This window comes from Dermacentor variabilis, chromosome 2 (assembly GCF_050947875.1).
Source record: "Dermacentor variabilis isolate Ectoservices chromosome 2, ASM5094787v1, whole genome shotgun sequence".
Classification (NCBI taxonomy): Eukaryota; Metazoa; Arthropoda; class Arachnida; order Ixodida; family Ixodidae; genus Dermacentor; species Dermacentor variabilis.
Window position 1 is genome coordinate 177,773,329 of NC_134569.1, and position 18,464 is coordinate 177,791,792.

At 45.6% G+C, this 18,464-nt stretch overlaps 1 protein-coding gene across 1 annotated transcript; it reads left to right on the forward strand.

Moving 5' to 3' along the window:
• Nucleotides 1-6,506: 6,506 nt before the first annotated feature.
• Nucleotides 6,507-14,992, forward strand: LOC142570569 (cytochrome P450 2J1-like). The gene is made up of 7 exons (XM_075678941.1): nucleotides 6,507-6,540; nucleotides 7,841-7,947; nucleotides 8,435-8,739; nucleotides 10,883-10,995; nucleotides 12,611-12,827; nucleotides 13,565-13,755; nucleotides 14,802-14,992. Exons 1-7 carry the CDS (start codon nucleotides 6,507-6,509, stop codon nucleotides 14,990-14,992), a joined length of 1,158 nt encoding a protein of 385 aa, XP_075535056.1.
• Nucleotides 14,993-18,464: the final 3,472 nt, after the last annotated feature.

Consider the following 18,464-nt stretch of genomic DNA (forward strand, 5'->3'; position numbering starts at 1 on the left):
AAGATTTGCAGACTGTAGTTGTCATGAATAAACAAGAGTTTATCTACCGTGAGTGGGTGCAAATTAGCTCTTCGAAATCGGAAGACCAGACCAGCCACCGAGAACACTCGCTCGCTCGGGGTGCTCGTAGCTGGGATGCATACAATTTTTTTAGCCAGACATGAAAGCCATGGTAGCTCGTTCTGAGCCGCTTTCCAAAATTTTAACACGTCGTTCACTTGCGCGCAAGGTTAGCTTAAAAGTGCGTTGCACTTCGCATTTATTTCATTGGTCCACTGCTGTGGCGCACTAGAATGGCGTCGTGCTAAGGACGTCAAAGCGTCGTTAGGGCGCGTGTCACATTCAGTCGGCTTTGCCACGTCGCATTCCTTGATATAGCGACGCACCTGCTTCGCTAGAAACTCAAGTTTGCATGTACCCCTTTCTGTCACATACTCTTCAACAGTTTTTAGATTTTGAAATCTAGGATCGAGAAGCGATGCCGTGACCATGACATCTGTCAGTGGAAACCTGTGTTCTAATCTCTTCAGCATCTCTCTTTTGATTTCTTGAACTATGCTGCTTCCGGACATGTCTCGCAGTGAGGCGAGAAGCTCGCTTCGATTAACAATGGGCACATTAAACGAGCTCGATTTTTTCTGGGAGAGCAGCTCCACCGCGCATTTAAACTGGCTTATGAATTGCACAATCTCTTCAATCAGGCACCAGTCTTCGACTCCATGGAACGGGCGCCCTATCGGAGCCAACAACTTCTAGAGCGGAGCCTTATTCGCGACGAAGCTCTCAAACATAGCTAATATGCTATGCCACCTGGTTGGTGTGTCCAGTTTAACTGTGACAGCCCCTCCCCGTGCTACTGGAGCGCCGTTGTATGCGTGGTCGCTGTTTTGACAGCCTTCATCAAGTACAGGATCATTTTCGTCATGTTCAAGTGCTTCGGCTGTGCTGACCAAAGGTTGCAACTGCCACATTCAGTTCTGAGTCCGCGATCTCCTCCAGTCGGAGACCCGGTAGTGCACAGTTTTCACAATGTCACAGCAGTTGAATGGCAAACTATCGAGTTTTGGGATACTTCCAAATCCGTTCTTGATGACGAAGTTGTGTAGGCCGCGGCCAACACAGAAGTGGTGTTCCGTGCGGGCGAGACTCGCTGCGCGCCTCATGTTCGAGCCGGCGTCAGTGACTGCACACACTTCCTTTCCCACCATGCCGAATTCTTTCAGGCACCTTTGAAACTCATTCACGATGGCAGCGCCTGTATGTCTCTCGGTCTTGTGCCTCGTGCTCAGAGTCAATCACGCGAGCTCGAAGTTCTCTGAAATAAAAACAGCGACCATTGCAGCCTGAATCAGCGTGGTACGCCGCTTCCCTCGCCAACAAAATACTTATTCTTGGTGATTTACAGTAAAAAAAAAAAAAGATGTGTGCCATCCGCGGCATCTGTTATCGAACTCTGAAGCACCTGAGGTGCGGCCAGCTTAAATAAAGGGTCAGGGAGTGGATAGGAAATAAAAAAAAGGGAGCGATAGGGAGAGAGGACAGTGGTATAGGTATAAAATACTGTACATAGAACGCGACGCCCGCCTGCGATTGTCCGAGCACCGAGATAGCTTAGCACTGCAGGCGGGCGTGCCCTGACTGCATAGCGGCCGCGCGCGCATGTCCGAGATTTCACGGCGCGCGGGCGCAAACACACACACATTGTTACGAGCGCTTGCGCGGGCTCGGCAATACATGATATTCACAAGCCGCGCGAGCGGCGCACACAGAATCCGCTTGCAGATGGTTGGCGCCGAAGCGCGCACGCAATGCCGTCAATCGGCGCGTGGGGACGCGCGCACACACACGCAGCCACGCATTGCACTCATGCACAAAACATTTACAAGCCGCGCGCGCGGCGTGTCCTATCAAGAAAAATAAGCAACGCGCGCGGTATACTATACTGTAACGGCTGCCCGATCCGCCGTGGATCGAGCGGCCGTTGCACTGTACGGCCGTGTTATAGTGTACGACAGCCAGAGTGGGGGCACCCGGTAGTATGCAATCGTCGGAGGTAGCACGCGCAGAGCGCCCTGTCACTGCGTGCAACCAGCTGCAGAGGAACACAGAATTCTACACTCGCCCAGTGTTAATGCAATCATTTAATGCTTTCGTGATATAATAAATATATTTTTAGATATAGAAGCAGAAACGAAGCTGTTTATTTTACCTTGTCTGAAAGCTCACGTCAGTTTAAGGTAAATGAAAACTTCAGAAAAGTACTTTGGAAGCACGCGCCGAAATACATGGGTTGAGGCACGCGGAGTCCGAAAACAGCATGCTGAACATACCCTCAATATGATGACAAGTGAACGCGATGTAGGCTGGCCGCCTGTAACTGTCGGTCCACAGATCGTACGTGACGGCACAGAACCTTGACCCCTCAGTCACCATTTTATTCACCTGTCCGTGCATGGCACGGTACACATCATCCAGCGCTGCCCTCGACAACGTCGTTCGGTCGGGGAGTTCTTGGAGCTCTCTGATGACTTCATATCTTATGAAGAAGTCCTACAGAAAAGAAATAGTCACTCAACATCGTCATCATCAGCCTAGTTATGCCCACTGCAGGGCAAAGGCCTCTCCCATACTTTGCCAACTACCCCGGTCATGTACTAATTGTGGCCATGTTGTTCCTGCAAACGTCTTAATGTCATCCGCCCACCTAACTTTCTGTCGCCCCCTGCTACGCTTCCCTTCCATTGGAATCCCGTCCGTAACCCTCAATGACCATCGGTTATATGCCCTCCTCATTACATGTCCGGCCCATGCCCATTTCTTTTTCTTGATTTCAACTAAGATGTCATTTACCCGCGTTTGTTCCCTCACCCAATCTGCTCTTTTCTTATCCCTTAACGTTGCACCCATCATTCTTCTTTCCATAGCTTGTTGCGTTGTCCTCAATTTCAGCAGAACCCTTTTCGTAAGCCTCCAGGTTTCTACCCCATACGTGAGTACTGGTAACACACAGCAGTTATAATCTTCTCTCTTGAGGAATAGTGGCAACCTGCTGTTCATGATTTGAGAATGCCTGCCAAACGCACCCCAGCCCATTCTTATTCTTCTGGTTATTTCAGTATCATTATCCGGATCCGTGGTCACTACCTGCACTAAGTAGATGTATTCTCTTACCACTTCCAGTGCCTCGCTACCTATCGTAAACTGCTGTTCTCTTCCAAGACTGCTAAACATTACTTTAGTTTTCTGCAGATTAATTTTCAGACCCACCCTTCTGCTTTGCCTCTCCAGGTCAGTGAGCATGCATTGCAATTGGTCTCCTGAGTTACTAAGCAAGGCAATATCATCAGCGAATCGCAAGTTGCTAAGGTATTCTCCATCAACTTTTATCCCCAATTCTTCCCACTGCAGGTCTCTGAATACCTCCTTGTAAACATGCTGCGAATAGCATTGGAGAGATCGTATCTCCCTGTCTGACGCCTTTCTTTATTGGGATTTTGTTGCTTTCTTTGTGGAGGACTACGGTGGCTGTGGAGCCGCTATAAATATCTTCCAGTATATTTACATATGTCTCATCTACACCCTGATTCCGTAATACCTTCATGACTGCTGAGGTTTCGACTGAATCAAATGCTTTCTTGTAATCAATGAAGGCTATATATGAGGGTTGGTTATATTCCGTACATTTCTCTATCACCTGATTGATAGTGTGAATATGGTCTATTGTTGAGTAGCCTTTACGGAATCCTGACTGGTCCCTTGGTTGACGGAAGTCTAAGGTATTCCTGATTCTATTTGCGGTTACCTTAGTAAATACTTTGTAGGCAACGGACAGTAATCTGATCGGTGTATAATATTTCAAGTCTTTGGCGTCCCCTTTCTTATGGATTAGGATTATGTTAGCGTTCTTCCAAGATTCCGGTACTTTCGAGGTCATGAGGCATTGTGTATATAGGGTGGCCAATCTTTCTAGGACAGTGTTCCCACCATCCTTCAACAAATCTGCTGTTACCTGATCCTCCCCAGCTGCCTTCCCCCTTTGCATAGCTCCCAAGGCGTTCTTTACCTCTTCCGGCGTTACTTGTGGGATTTCAAGTTCCTCTAGACTTCTCTCTCACCTTGTCGTCGTGGGTTCACTATTCGTTCACAATTACAGTAATATTATTAAAGAAAAGCGTATAAACTGCGTTATAGCTGTCACCCACCTGTAATCCTTCGCCATTCACAATGTTAAACGGCAGCAGGTAACTGGCGAGCAAGCTCTTTCTTGACGACGTTGTCTTCTTGCGCCTGGGAATCGTCTGGAAAAAATGCTTCACCATCGCGGCAGCCCTAGATGCCCCCTTCTTGCAGTCGTCTTGTAGTTTGTGGGCATCCATCAAGTGTCTTTGCAAGTTCGACGTGCTTAGTGTACTCGCGTAGCGTTTAATCTTGCAGCTGCGGAGGAAAAAGGAAAACATATAAATTTTCACAACGAAATGACAAAACAGCTACGACCAAATTTATTAGTTTAGCTCCGTAATGAACCAAAGGTGCTCTACTCACGACTCGAACGGCTTTGAGCTGTCTTCTTTTGATGATTTGGTCAAGCAGCTCTCGCAGTAGTAGTCAGTTCCAACTGTCTTCTGCTTTCCCTCAGTGAGGTAAGCCAAATGTCCAAAGTGTCCTCAAAGAAAACTTGACTTCACCTTCGAATGCAACGGAATAATTCGAAAACTTGCAACCGGCATCTTAAACAAGTCGGGGCTAGAAAATTCCATCTCGCTAGTTACACGTACTCTCGCGCTGATGCCGTCTTCGGACATGTCGCCGATTCCAGCCACAGTCGTAGAGCCCACGACCGTCAAGTCGGGATTCCCACGTTCCGAGACTACTCGTTGCGCCATGTTGCGTTTTGCAGAAGTTTCGGAATTGCTCGTTGCGCTGCCGCGCGGAGAGCGGGGCTGCTTTTGTTTGTTTTGGTTTGCTTCATTGCCCAACTGCTTGACACGATTATCTGCCTCATACAGAGAAAAGAATTAAAAAGGAAAAAACTAAATTTCAAACGCACGCAGATTTGTGGGGAAAAATATATTTATTCATATTTAGAGGGCGCGCCGATCCCGCCGAGTGAAATCGTCGGCGGTGGCGGCGGCGCGCCGATCAGTTTGCGTCGGCGTCGGCGGCGCAGCGAGGGCAGTCGGCAACGGCGCGCCGATGCCTCGGCGCACGCCGCAAGCCAAAGCCTCAGATAATTATCACCCTTTACTACAGATGGCGGTAGTTGTCTGGTCGGTCTGATCGGTCGACGTGTCCGGCGCTTCCAACGTGCCAGGCAGCGGCCGGTGAAGTCGGATACGTCATGCCGGAGACGCTAAGATCACTAAAAATTTATCTTGGGCTTGAAACGTGACCCGCCGCAGCCCGGCTATCAGCTGTTTCCGCAGCTCTAGCGGACAAGTGCGCGCGCGCGTCGAGCGAGCGCTTCTTTGTTTGTCGAAGGCGTAAACGCAACACGCTCGCTTCAGTGAACCCGAACAGCATGCTGCTCGTCAGCCAAGCTAGCGCGCGATGCACCCTGTTCCAGTTGCTGGGGTGTGCGATAGGACATGTTCTATGCCCACGCCAGCAACGCAAGGCTGCATAGCGCCCAATTTTTGCCGATTTTAGCGTAACTACGGCCCGCGTGAATCGCGTCTGCTTTAAGCCGGACTGCACCACACTTTAAGCTTGGCCACCCCAATACGCTCTTCGAGCGGAGGCAGAACGCATCGAGGCCCTGCTGATGAACGGTGACAACCAGATAGAGAAAACTGGCTTGATTCGGAGAATGCTTCGCATTAAAAGAACATCGCGGACGGCCAACAGCCTTGTGACAGCGCGCGAAGCAGCTAAGAAAGTATAATAATTCTGTGACAAGCAGACGTGTAGGACGTGTTCACTGATACACCGGAACGAAATACAAGCAAGAAAACCAGACAGCACGGGCGCTGGTTCTCCACATTCTTCACTGTACGTCACTTCCACCGGGCGATAAGGACGTCGTGTATTTTTCAGTTTCGGTATGAAAAACATTGATTTTTGCGAGCTGTTTGTGACGAGCTGCATTTGAGGCGTAACATTTTTAAGGTATCTGAAACAATGCAAATAGAAGTAAATGCAGGACATAATTAGAGACTCCTCCGGAAGATTCAACCACTTGCGTGATGACGAAAGCACTCCTCAGTTAAATGTCACTACTACTCAGCTACTCGTTGCAAAAGAAAAATCCTCGTATTGTACTTTAAGATGAAATAGAATGCTACTTGTCCAGTTCCATTTCACGTTTAGAGAAAGTCAACCTAATTGAAATTACCGTTGGCAACGAGGCGGGCGGTCGAATGGTTTCGTTTTCACTCGGCTATGCGCCACTCACGCTTTCGCGTTTCAGTACTTTCCTGATCGGGTATTGCGGCGCTTGTTTTGCTGGCTGGCAATACTCGCACAAACTGCGGGTAACAGAGAATTCAACTTCCATTTGGTGTCGCGAGATGCCCGAACTGTCTAAGCCACTTGACGAAAAAAGTAGGTGCAACGACGAATCCCCCCTCTGTTTTGGCTCAGTGCCGCCGTCTGTCAGGCGTCGTTTTATTAGCCGCCGGCAGCAAAGGGCGTTGACGGCGATGGCGTATGCAACGTCACCACTCCCTCCCCCCGTTGGGTGGCGGGAGACTTCATTGTGATAAAGCTATTCGGACCCTTCAGATACAACTTTCTCGTGAAGGAAGTCTTTTCTTGGCAGGAAAGAATCGTTGCAAGGTTTTTGGAAAGGTGTTTAGGCAGTCCGCGTCGACTTAGTATTTGCGTTTAGTGTCCCCGCACAAAGTGCGATGGAACGAAGAATGTTAGGCGTAACGTTAAAAGACAGGGATAGAGTGGTGTTGGTCCGAGAGCAAACGGGGATAGCAGATATTCTAATTGACATTAAGAGAAATGAATGGCGCTAGGCAGGTCATGTATTGCGTTGGTTGTATAGCCGGTGGACCATTAGGGTTACAGAATGGGTGCCAAGAGGAAGGAAGCGCAGTAGGTGATGGCAGAAGACTAGGTGGGGTGACGAAATAACGAAATTTGCATGCGCAAGTTGGAATCGGTTAGCGCCGGACAGGGCTAATTGGAGATCGCAGGGAGAGGCCTACGTCCTGCAGTGGACTTAAACTATGCTGATGATTATGATGATTCATTCAGTAGTGAGATTTACATTCAGCACACTTTGAACATGCTAAATTAGATATAAAGAAGCGTCAAGCTTCACTACGCATCTCTGCGAAACTTTGAAGCACCATTACAAATTTTTTCTCACGACATCTAACAAGTGGGCAGCTTTCTGTGCCATTGTGGGTGTCTCCATGTCACAAGGGCAGGCAGCGCAGGCGTGATGTCAATTGGATTTCGGTTTTCACCTACTGAAAGAGTACTGTGACCGAAAAGCTAGGTTTTGCAGCCAAAATTTCGTGATATTGCTTCGTGCTTCACGTTGCAACGTGCAGAAAAATAAGTTGGTAACATGGCGCATTCGTTCGCCCGATGGCAGAATCTTATATGCTGACATTGCCTGCCTTCAGAAAAAGAATCTGAAAACTCGCACATATATCTTGTTATGAAATTTTTCGTCTTTTCATGGAGACGAACTAAGAGTTGGAACGAAATTTTGTAGACGAGGGAACTTGAATGAAGGGAACTTGAACTTGAATGTGGGCACAAAGAAAGCGGTGACTATTCGTACCAATATTTTGTTCTGCGTGCAGCATGCATTCCCAGCAAAACAAGAAAGTCATAATCTTAAAGTAGAACTTATAAGCTCCATACAAGCTTACATGTGCAGGTTTCGCAAGGTACGGAGGTAAGCTTTGGGATGAAAATCGCCGTTTCTCAGTGAAGGCACTCCGCAATCTCGGATTTGGGAAAGCTACGATGAAAGAAGTTGTCGCAGTAAGTTTCTTTCTTTTTTGTTTGTTTTATTTTAGCTGGTACACTGACACGTGGCTATATCTTGTCACCGTCATGTAGGTATTTTCCTTCTTGCAAAAGTAGGTGTTGCTTCGGTGCAGTGCGTGTAGCTTATGTAATAAACGGCACACACCAAAAATTATCGTCTGAGGTGCTCATCAGGTACTGAGTGCATTCAACGCCCCCCTCCCCCTTCAGCGCCCACCAATATGTGAATATATTGTTGCGGTGACGAAGTTCATGTGAGCACACTAAACTGATAATGAGAGAGTGGGCGACCCCCTCGGGTTACCGGCTGATTCTAATGAACTGTTTGGTTACGTCTAGCAAGCGGACCTGCGAAGAAACGCAAAAAAAATACGAATAGAATTGCAAAATTCTGCTATTAGACGAAAACGGATAAAATTAAAGCTTTACACTAGTTAATTCGTCGATTCCCATAATCGAAGTGGTAAACATGGTTTTACAGGAAGGATGCGACCGCCTTGTCAACCGGATTGCCAAGGCAGAAGGGAACCCTGTTGACCTCTCCGAGCTGATCCTGGCAAGCGCCTCGGATAATGTAGGCCTGTTTATCCTTGGTCGGCGCTACAGCTTCGGCAATCACGAGCACAGGAACCTGAGGACAGCGCTGCGGGGCGAGTTTATGGCAAGCCGAGACCCGAGCGCTTTGGATTCGCTGCCTGCTTTCGTCACAACGCTGGCGAGGCTTGTGCCATTCACACGAGCGGCCAACTTGGTCGTGGCTGTGAAGTCTATTCAGCAATTTGTGAGGTGGGGATGGTTCTGTTTCTCCAATAAACCGACTAGAGGAGAGCGAGTGAACACTCTCTCTCTTTCTTCTATTAGCGAGTGTTTTGTCACCGCTGTGCACACGCCGGCGTGGGAATTTGCAAGGCTAGGAGCGTAGTGTGCGGCTCTAGCACGCTGTCGGTGAAACGTTGCGATGGCTATTTACGCTTCAGCGTACCTGGCACCCTTTTCACGGGTAATGGCTGTCACGCAGTCTACCAGTACGAGACTTTTGTACACAAGAAAAAATGAAAAAAAAGCCGCCCTGAAGCATGGCATGTTATGAGTTCGAACAAGACATTTATTTCTCGAGACGACTATGGAGCGTCTTTTGTCGTTAGGCAGTGTGAATGCGTGTAATCTCCGTATTGTTGGTCAAAACACTTAGTGTAATCTTCGCCAACTACAAGAAGATAGCAGCTCCGCATTCGAACATTCAATACTCTTCAGCGGTCAGGAGTTCGAGCGCGACTGTGTATAGTAGTGCTGAATTATTCCTCAAGTATAATTTTGTATGCCCGTACAGTCAGCTTGGAGAAAATGTTCTGAATGGTTCTTGCGTGTTGAGGCGCCGATCGGAGGATTCTGCGAACAGCGTTTCTTTCGTTTTTTTTTTTTGCATTCGGTGATGTATTCGTTAGACAGCCGATGTTCTTTCTAACTCGGCAGAGTCCAGGATGAGCTTCGGGTGGAGGCCCATTTGTTTTAGGTACGCCTCATCAATAAAGATTCTCAAAATTAGAAAACTTATATTCTCTCATCTTCGGACGTCTTCCGCGGGTATTAAGGAATCATTAACGCAAAGGATATTTATAAATATTCATTTCAGCCAGCTGCTTCAAATACTTTATCGAAATTGAAATATACGAACAAGCTTTTGTCGCGAGCAGCTTTAAACAACGAGAGCGGAGGTATCTGGTACTAGTATGATAACTTTGTATAGTTATGGTGTTCGAGAATTAGCTCCCACAAGTTTCTAGAGTAAGCAGATAAGCAGCGCCTTTACCGTTAAATTTCAAAAGTTCTTGTTTTTTATATTTGTACAGCTCTGTTCAAGAAGATCCATTACATTTGGAAGACGAAGTAGTGAAATGTCATGCAGTCGGTAGCTAGAAACGAACAGAATCTGTAATGAACTGTGGCGGCCTCCTTTTAGGCAGCCACAGTGCTTACGAAAGCGCCTGAAGACTTGAGCGTGTTAGTAGAAAACATTGATGAAATACATTCACAGATAGCCTTATTTCATGCTTTTTTTGTACATAGAAGCTCCAATCTTACAACTTGGTCCAAAGAGCGTGGATCACCGCAAAAATAGGTTGGCTACGACGATGCCTATTTCATATTGCTATGTAGGAATATTAGAAACTGTATTAAATCCTTAAATATAAACCAACTAGCCAAATCTTAGACACACGTTGCCGTACACTGCGCTTCTCTTGTTGTTCCATGTCCTTAAAGTAAAGAAGAAGAAACTTAAGGGGGCGTAACTAAAATGATTGTATTGCATCAGAATCCCTCATTATCAATGTATTTCTATATCTGTCACTTGTGGAGCACAGTTGCAGGCACGCTTCTGCTCTCCCTGCCTCGTACTGTCCCATAATATTGACTGACAAAATTTATGTACGTGAATACAGCAGGTTTGCCGGGATGCTTACTCGCAAACCGCAAGATACATATTATTGCGATTAGCGTTCTTCGGAAACTTGACGCACTTTTGTCATATGTCCATCCATATCTAACTTCTTCCACGCCAAGCTGGGCCACTAGGCATATACCGATTCGCTTGTCCCCGAACAGACAACTTATATTATTGAGTATGTACAACTACGCATCAGAGTATAGGTATGCCAAAATTCCAGGCCAGTCCACCAGAATGTCACTGGGTAGGTACGCGGATAGGGAAGCAGCACAAGAGGTACCAAAGCGCATTACTCTGGACAAAGAAGTGAATTGAAAAGTGTGTAGCCATATAGATTCATTGCTAATTGCGGTGACGTCGGCATTCATTGTAACATGAGTTCTTTCGGAATTTTTATAACAAACACTCTACATTCCTTTGCCGATATCTGTAAGCGCGATATCAAACCTTTATTTTTGATTTTCAACTCGTAACCTCTTGCAGTCGCCACCTTCCGGATCATGTGGACACATACAGGGACGGAGACGATCGCGATTTTATGGACGCTTACCTCAAAAAGTGCGGTGAAGCCGACAACTGCCAGTCTACTTATCCGAGTACGTGGTATATTTCGACGGTTACTTAGATAGTTATCGTGGATGGGTTATTACAGAACTTGTTTGCTGTACCGTCGTTAATGTAAACCAGTGGCCTAGTGCAAGTTTTGGGTGATAAGGGAACTAAAGAAAGGAAGTATAGGAAGGCAAGGAGGTTAACCAGAAATGGTCCTGGCTGCGTACCTTACACGGGGGTAGGAGCCGAGGAGATCAAAAGTGATAGACAGCGTGATAGGAGAGGAAGCGAAAGAAGCACCAATTGAACCGAACAGTCTATAATATGTAACTGTATTATAGGGTGTAAACGATGTACAGCAAGTTCAAGGCACAAGAGAGGCTGCCATTTTCGTGTATAAAGGTTTCTAGCACAAGATGTTTTTGCAAATACGGACCGTGTTGCGTTAGAGAAGTTTTGTGAGCTAGAGCATCGTTCACTGGAGCCGCTTGAGGCGAGAGGTCGCTACAGTTAGGCCATTTCTGTAAAAACATCGCTATTGGGCAAAGTTGTTCTACGTCGAAAACTAAACATATTAACTTGATCAAAAGCTATTCTACTATTTTAAGCACATGATGTGTGTGCCCCTTACCCGCAGGAATAGAAATCTTCTTCATGTTGGCAGTGGAACAGATATTCCGAAAAGTAATTACGCCTTTAAAGATCCGTGAAAGCAGCTTCCGGTGAATCTACAAGGAAAGAGTAGCACACTCATGTTGGTATGCAGCCGCGCTCACACGGAGCGTCGCTCCGCCCTGGTGTGCATTCTCACTATTGTTTACCATGAACCAGTGGAACGTGCACAAAACCCTCCGTTTGGGCGTAGTGGTATTTGTTTTTCATTTTACACACGACGAGCTATGTTACTCAAAGTCAGTGCCACATGAGGTGAAACGCCGGGAAGTGCGCAGAACTGGACTTCCTGCATAACACATCTCAACACTTCAACTAAAAGGCGCATTAACGTAATCTAAAACAATCTTCCTCCCGCCCATAGTGCAGCGTTTCGCGTTCACAGCACCCCGCTGACAGTTTTTTGAGAACTGCAATGCGCAGAATTCGCTTAATGAGTGTGCTTTCTTGCTTTAGGGAACTGCCGTTACTTATTTGATTATTACATCCCTGGTTTCTAGTGAAGAATGAAAATAAATCACGTACGTATGAACAACATCATGAGTAACAATAAATAGAAGCCATCCATTACGGGAACACTGCAACAATACACGACACTTATAAGACGTGTAATGAGCACACAAACGTTCTTCATAAAATGAATCGTTATTAACTTATATATACGTTGTCCGGAATATTAGGTTCAAGTGAAATCGTTGAACGAAGGTTAATGAAGTAAATAGAGTTCATTGCAGCGTTTACCTCCTTAACAAGTTATTGCAGCGTGCTTTACCTTATGTCGTCTTCCTTCTTGTGCCCTCGCTTCTTTTGCACTTTAAGTCCATTACGATTTAACTTAGGTGCTGGCGAATGCGCTGAATCACATCGAAATTTTTCTCCTTACATATTCAAAAAGGACCAATATCACGCTGCTTTAACAGTATCATCGGCCGGCCCGTGGTGCAGTGTCATCCCTAATTGGAAACGCTGGAAGCTTGGTGTTGGCAGGAGCCAACACAGTGTCCGCGGTGCTCATGAGGCTGCTGCTTTTGCTCGCCACCCACGCCGAGACGGTGCAGGATCGCATCCATCGGGAGATTGACGAGTTCATGGGCAGCGAACGTCAGCCGGCATGGGAGGACAGGCGCTCGACACCCTACACGGTTGCCACAATCTGGGAGGCGCACAGATGGCACCCGCTTCTTCCTTTTGGAGTGGCCAGGCGGTAATTTTCTCCTCGCTTCGTCTCCCTAACGGCACCCGTCACACTAGCCGGGCCGCATAAGACAAGAGACAGTCTGAGTAGAACAAATAAAACTGGGAATCTGTTGTGGGATGGCTTGCTAAGATGGGAGTGTTATGACTGCGTGATAAAAAACCATTTCCGCTTTTGTTAATTATAAAATCGGTCAGAACAAACTATTGTGACGAGAAAACTACACTGTATGGCTAGTGCGCTAAGAAACTCGTAGCGCAGGGACAACGTAAAGCCTGCAGAGAAGTGAGCTGTAAAACATATTTTGAAACAAGCGATCGGTTCCATAAATCGGTAAAACAATGCAGCCTCGAAGGCAGCACGTAAAATTTTTTGAAGAGCATTGTAAGTGGCAGCTGGGAGTGGAGATAATGAGGCGATGGTGGGATGAATCAATGGGCATTGAACTATTTCCGAATATTCACAGTATGTTATATATTTTTGGTCCTTTATGACCACACTTACCGCAGAGTCAGCTTCTATAGAATGAAGCTGCTTACCTATAGGTCTTGCTACTGCTCATTATTATTTTCCTCTAAATATAATGAACAAGTTGAGATAATTGTTGGCCATCGTAACTAAAATTCTACTGCTTTGAAGCAGTAGTAGCTGTAATTGCAAGACCCTGACGCAAATACCGGAAGCTCGAGTATGCAATGAGCTCGTGATGTTGTGTGTCGGTAACGCCGACACGATTCCTCACGCAGTGCATACCAGGACGTCGTCATCGGCGAATACTTCGTGCCTAAAGACACAACCACCATAGCAAACATCTGGGCAGTGCACAATGATCCCACGTTCTGGATTGAGCCCGAAAAGTTTGATCCGGCTCGCTTTCTCAACAACGATGGTTCGCTGGCATGGGAAAAGGCAGAGAGAGTGATCCCTTTCTCTGTTGGTGAGCGATACGAATGTTTTGGTCTTATTAATCATGTTTCGCATGGGAAGTACTCATATGACAAAACAGCGCAGACCAGGGGACTGGTGAAACGGACTTGACAGTGCGCTGTCTTTCCTGTTTCACCCGCCCCGTCGTTTGCGCCGTTTCGCCATGATGAAAGCAAAGACAACTAGTGAAGCCGAGAACCCTCGTGCCCTACTCATATCGTTGATTTCAAAAGTTAAGTATGAAACCTAGGGCCTACTTTTCTGCCTTCACCGGATATTTTGCTTCAGCAGGTAGCTTGTTCCCAAGTATCACAGGTTGTCCCAATAATTTTATGTTCCTCATTTAACCACGTGGCTAGCAAAAGCCGTGGCAATTCTAAATCTGCTTTCTAAAGGTGCTTTTCGAAAAAAAACTATGAAATCTGAATGCAGTCTAGCTGTGTCAGGCGTAGTATCACAAATCACGCGTTTCACTCGCAACCCGAGCGCTTGCAATTGAGCCCCCCTCCCCCCAAAAAAAGAAAGAGCCGCAAGATGTCTTAGCATTAAGCGAAAAATATTTGGTGCACAGAGGCTAAAGAAATACGCAATCATCGTTTGAAGAAGAAAGTTTATATGGTTGTTCCCATGTATGGCGGATTGTAATTGCTGCAAGCAGGGCAGCATCCCTTCGCACGACCCAAAGCTCTTGCCAGACAGCACGTGCGTCCCTAACAGTGACAATAGCTGTTGTTCGGCGACAAACATGCTTTGAAACTCGGCAGCGGAAAATCACCTTCCCTTTTCATCGGTGCCTTTGCATCGGCGGTAGAAGTCCGACGACCGTCAATAATGGTGAAAACGGGCGAAAGAGCCAAAGCAAGTCGTTTCATTAAAAAATATGTACATTCAAGTGGTAATGACGTTAGTGTTCGTAGGGTACAAAGAAACTTTTAGCAGCAGGTTTTGGTCACCACATTTGCCTGCGCAGTAATTTTGTTAGTGCAGGAATGTATCCAGGAGAAGCCCGTAGCTGCCTTGTCAATGCTTTGTTTCGTTTATGTACCTTTCTCGCAGGAAAAAGAATGTGCCCTGCCGAGATTTTTGCTTCAGTTGAAATCTACGTCTACCTGACGCGGCTGATGCAGAAGTTCTTCATTCTTCCGGAAGAAGGTGTCGTGTTTGACGTGAACATTCCTGACACCCTTATGATGCAGCCAGGACGCCTCAGGTTCCGCTGCATACCACGAGCACCTTCCTTGCCTTGATTCCATCGCCGATTTGAGACTGAGAACTGAGCACCGAAGGCTCTCATTCACGAGAATGGTGACCTACTACGCGGAATTCTTGTTCATCGTATTCACGTTTAACTTATCTTCTATTCGTGTGACTTTTCCATATACTAACTCTGGCTTGCATTTACAAAAAGGTTGTTACGACTGAACTGTTCGTAAGGAGGGTGGCAGCCAAATGTGATGTCGGAAATAGTAATGCTAATGCACACATAATAAATCTAATCTTCAAAACTGGCGTCTTTCCTAGCTGCTTAAAATCGCCAAAGTTATTCCCGTTTTCAAAAAGGGTAGCAAGAACTCGTTGTTAAACTACCGCCCTATATCTATTTTATCCTTTTTCAGCAATATAATTGAAAAGTTATTCGTAGTACGTTTAACTAGCTATTTCGCAACGTTCAGTATTTTGTCCTCTAATCAATTTGGCTTTCGATCTGGTTATTCAACTGAATTAGCGCTCATTACTTTAACCGATTATCTTAAAACAGCCATTGACCCAGGTAAATTGATTGGTACCTTGTTTATTGATTTTTCTAAAGCATTCGATTCATTAAATCATGACATACTTTTTGCTAAACTAAACGCTGTTGGCGTGTGCGGTCCAGCACTTTTCCTAATTCGCAGTTATTTACATGATCGAAAACATATCTTCTCTATTTCTGATACACATTCCCGTGCCAAACTAACTAACATAGGGGTTCCACAAGGCTCAATACTAGGACCAATTTTATTCCTCGTGCACATCAATGACCTTCTAGAATACATTACACATTCCAGTTGTATTTTATACGCTGGCGACACAACAATTTATTCTTCTAACACTTCCTTGGAATCGCTAATATCTTACCTTAATGCCGACGTGGTTAAAATCGTTAATTGGTGCCGAGATAATATGCTCAGTATTAATGCTACTAAATCGAAATTTGTAATTTTTTCATCCCCGCAAAAAATGTACAGGAGAAGCCATGCATTAACATTGGTCCGACTTCGCTTCAGGCTTTTGACCATGTAACATTTCTTGGAGCTGAACTCGACAGTCATTTGAAATTTACAAATCACATATCCTTATTAACGCGTAAAGCAGCATATGGTATCAGAATACTAATCAAAGGCCGCCCCTATTTTCCTATTCGTATATTAATTTCACTCTACTACGCATTTATTCACAGCCACATCTCTTACTGCATTTCTTCTTGGGGTAATACTTACGCAACTAACTCGGCACCCCTGCAACACACACAAAACCAAGCTTTGAGAATAATTAGTTACAGCCATTTTTCATGTAGTGCTCTGCCATTACTCTGTACATATAATATTTTGTCCGTAATGGATTTAAATAAATGTTGTCTTAGTGTCCTGACGTGTAAATTTTGTCGAGGAGAATTACCAATTTCGTTGGTATCAAAAGACCAAACCCCCCATTTCACTTGCACGCGATTTTCACACCATAATAACTACCTCCTACCGAAACCAAGGACTAACTACGGCAAACTTACTGCGAACTTTTTGGCAACATCAATATGGAATTCACTACCACCCTCCATTAAATCATCTCCTTCCATGCATTTATTTAAGAGGAAAATTCGTCACCACTTCTTGGGAAAGTGATTGTGCTGTATATTTTTTACGTTTCTGTATGTCGGATAATGCTCCTTGGATCTGCTTTTCGTGTTTATGCTTTATTGTTATTACTATGACTCGACTTTGTTTGTTAATACTTTTTATTCCTAGGATTGCTACTGCTGTTGTTAACCGCATTAAGTATACTTTTTCTATGTATTTATTGTTGGAGGTCCCTCCCCAGTCTTTGACTATGGGACCTCCTAGAGTTACTTCTGTGAAACATTTCAAACGCATCAATAAACTGAAACTGAATAGTATTCTTTGGGAACTTCGCCAGGTTTGCGCTTTGCACCTGACCTCGGTGACACACTGAGTGACCCAAGTTCTCTACTAGCTTGGGTCGCTAGGTATGGTCTTGCCGCTGTCTTGCCGAGGAGGACAGCATGGGTCAGGGTGCACGTGCCCGAACACGCAACTTCGGCACTGACTATGAGACATCAACATGTGACCATGCTTGACCAATTTCCGGAATCAATGTGCCAATGTGACAAAGGGGTATGTAGCCTCAAATTCATTCAAGTGACAGCGTCCCATCTACAACATACACCTACAAGATATCTATATCTATATAGATATAGCATCTATATAGATATACATACACAAAGTGCAGCACCGTATGTATTGCGAAAAAAGAAAGAATATCCTTATAAAAAAACCACAGGAATAGACACGGTTTAGTGCGGATTGCAGTTTGATGTCACGGGCTCTATATGCAAACCACGTAACCTTATCTCAGTTGCCCTCCACCCGTGGAACGGGTAGGTCGTGTGCAGTGAAGACTGCGGAACAGTGCGCCTACAAGGAGCACCATTTTGCATAGAAGCGGGCATGTGCGCGGCGACGGCAGGAGGCACGTAATGGAGACGAAGATCGTGCCGCAAACGCCAAGCGCATGCGCCTTTGGTTGGATCAACCCTACTGACTCCTACCGTAATTGTGGGTGAATTCAACTTAGACGTGCCTCGGCCAGACGGAAAGTCGTTCGTGGCGTTTCTCTTGGAAACGTTCAGCATTGAATGTTACACAAACATTAGTGTGTCCACGACGCGCCGTCGTGGGCACACTTCACATTGGCGAAGAACCTTTCCAGTGTCGCCACAGGCCGTTGGCCGTATATAATAGCGATCATCAAGCGATAGTCATCTTGGTGAGCAAATAAAAATAAAAAAAGCGAACAAAAAACGGTTAAGAATAAAAAAAGAGTTGAGTATGCAATTTAATAAAACAGGAACAATCCTAAAAATGAATTCGTTGTGGTATGTGTGCTTTATTTTAAGTCAACATATTTATTGTCAACTTGTTTATTACCATATCTGCAGCTCCGCTGGTCATCCACTTTCACAGAGTTGAATGGCTCTGAATTATTTTTTTTTCTAGTTTCAGTGTCGAAAATAGCTCTTCTTGCGAGCTTTTTGAGACTGAGCTACTTTTATACGTAAGATTCTGCGCGGAAGCTCCTTTTATTTGCGCTCTCTGAAATTAGGCTGCTTACGAGGTCCAAGGTATTGTTGCAGTTGTGATTTAGGCTTACAGATTTAGTATACATAATCAAATGCCTCAAACCATATGCACCACTTCTATTTTTCCTTGACTCAGCCGCGTGAGACTGAATATGGGGCGGCACACTTTCTCTCAGTTAAAGTAGTCTCTGCGTTTCGATAACTTTCCTGAGAAATTCTGCGACATCGATGAATTTTACTACTAGATAAAAGCGCCTATGCCGCAGTGCTGTGGGGTAGAAGCTGAAAGCACGTGGTCACAAGTGTACGACTCAAGATATGCGTAACATATTTCCGGAAATGCAGTGACCGTCAGGGTAAGTAAA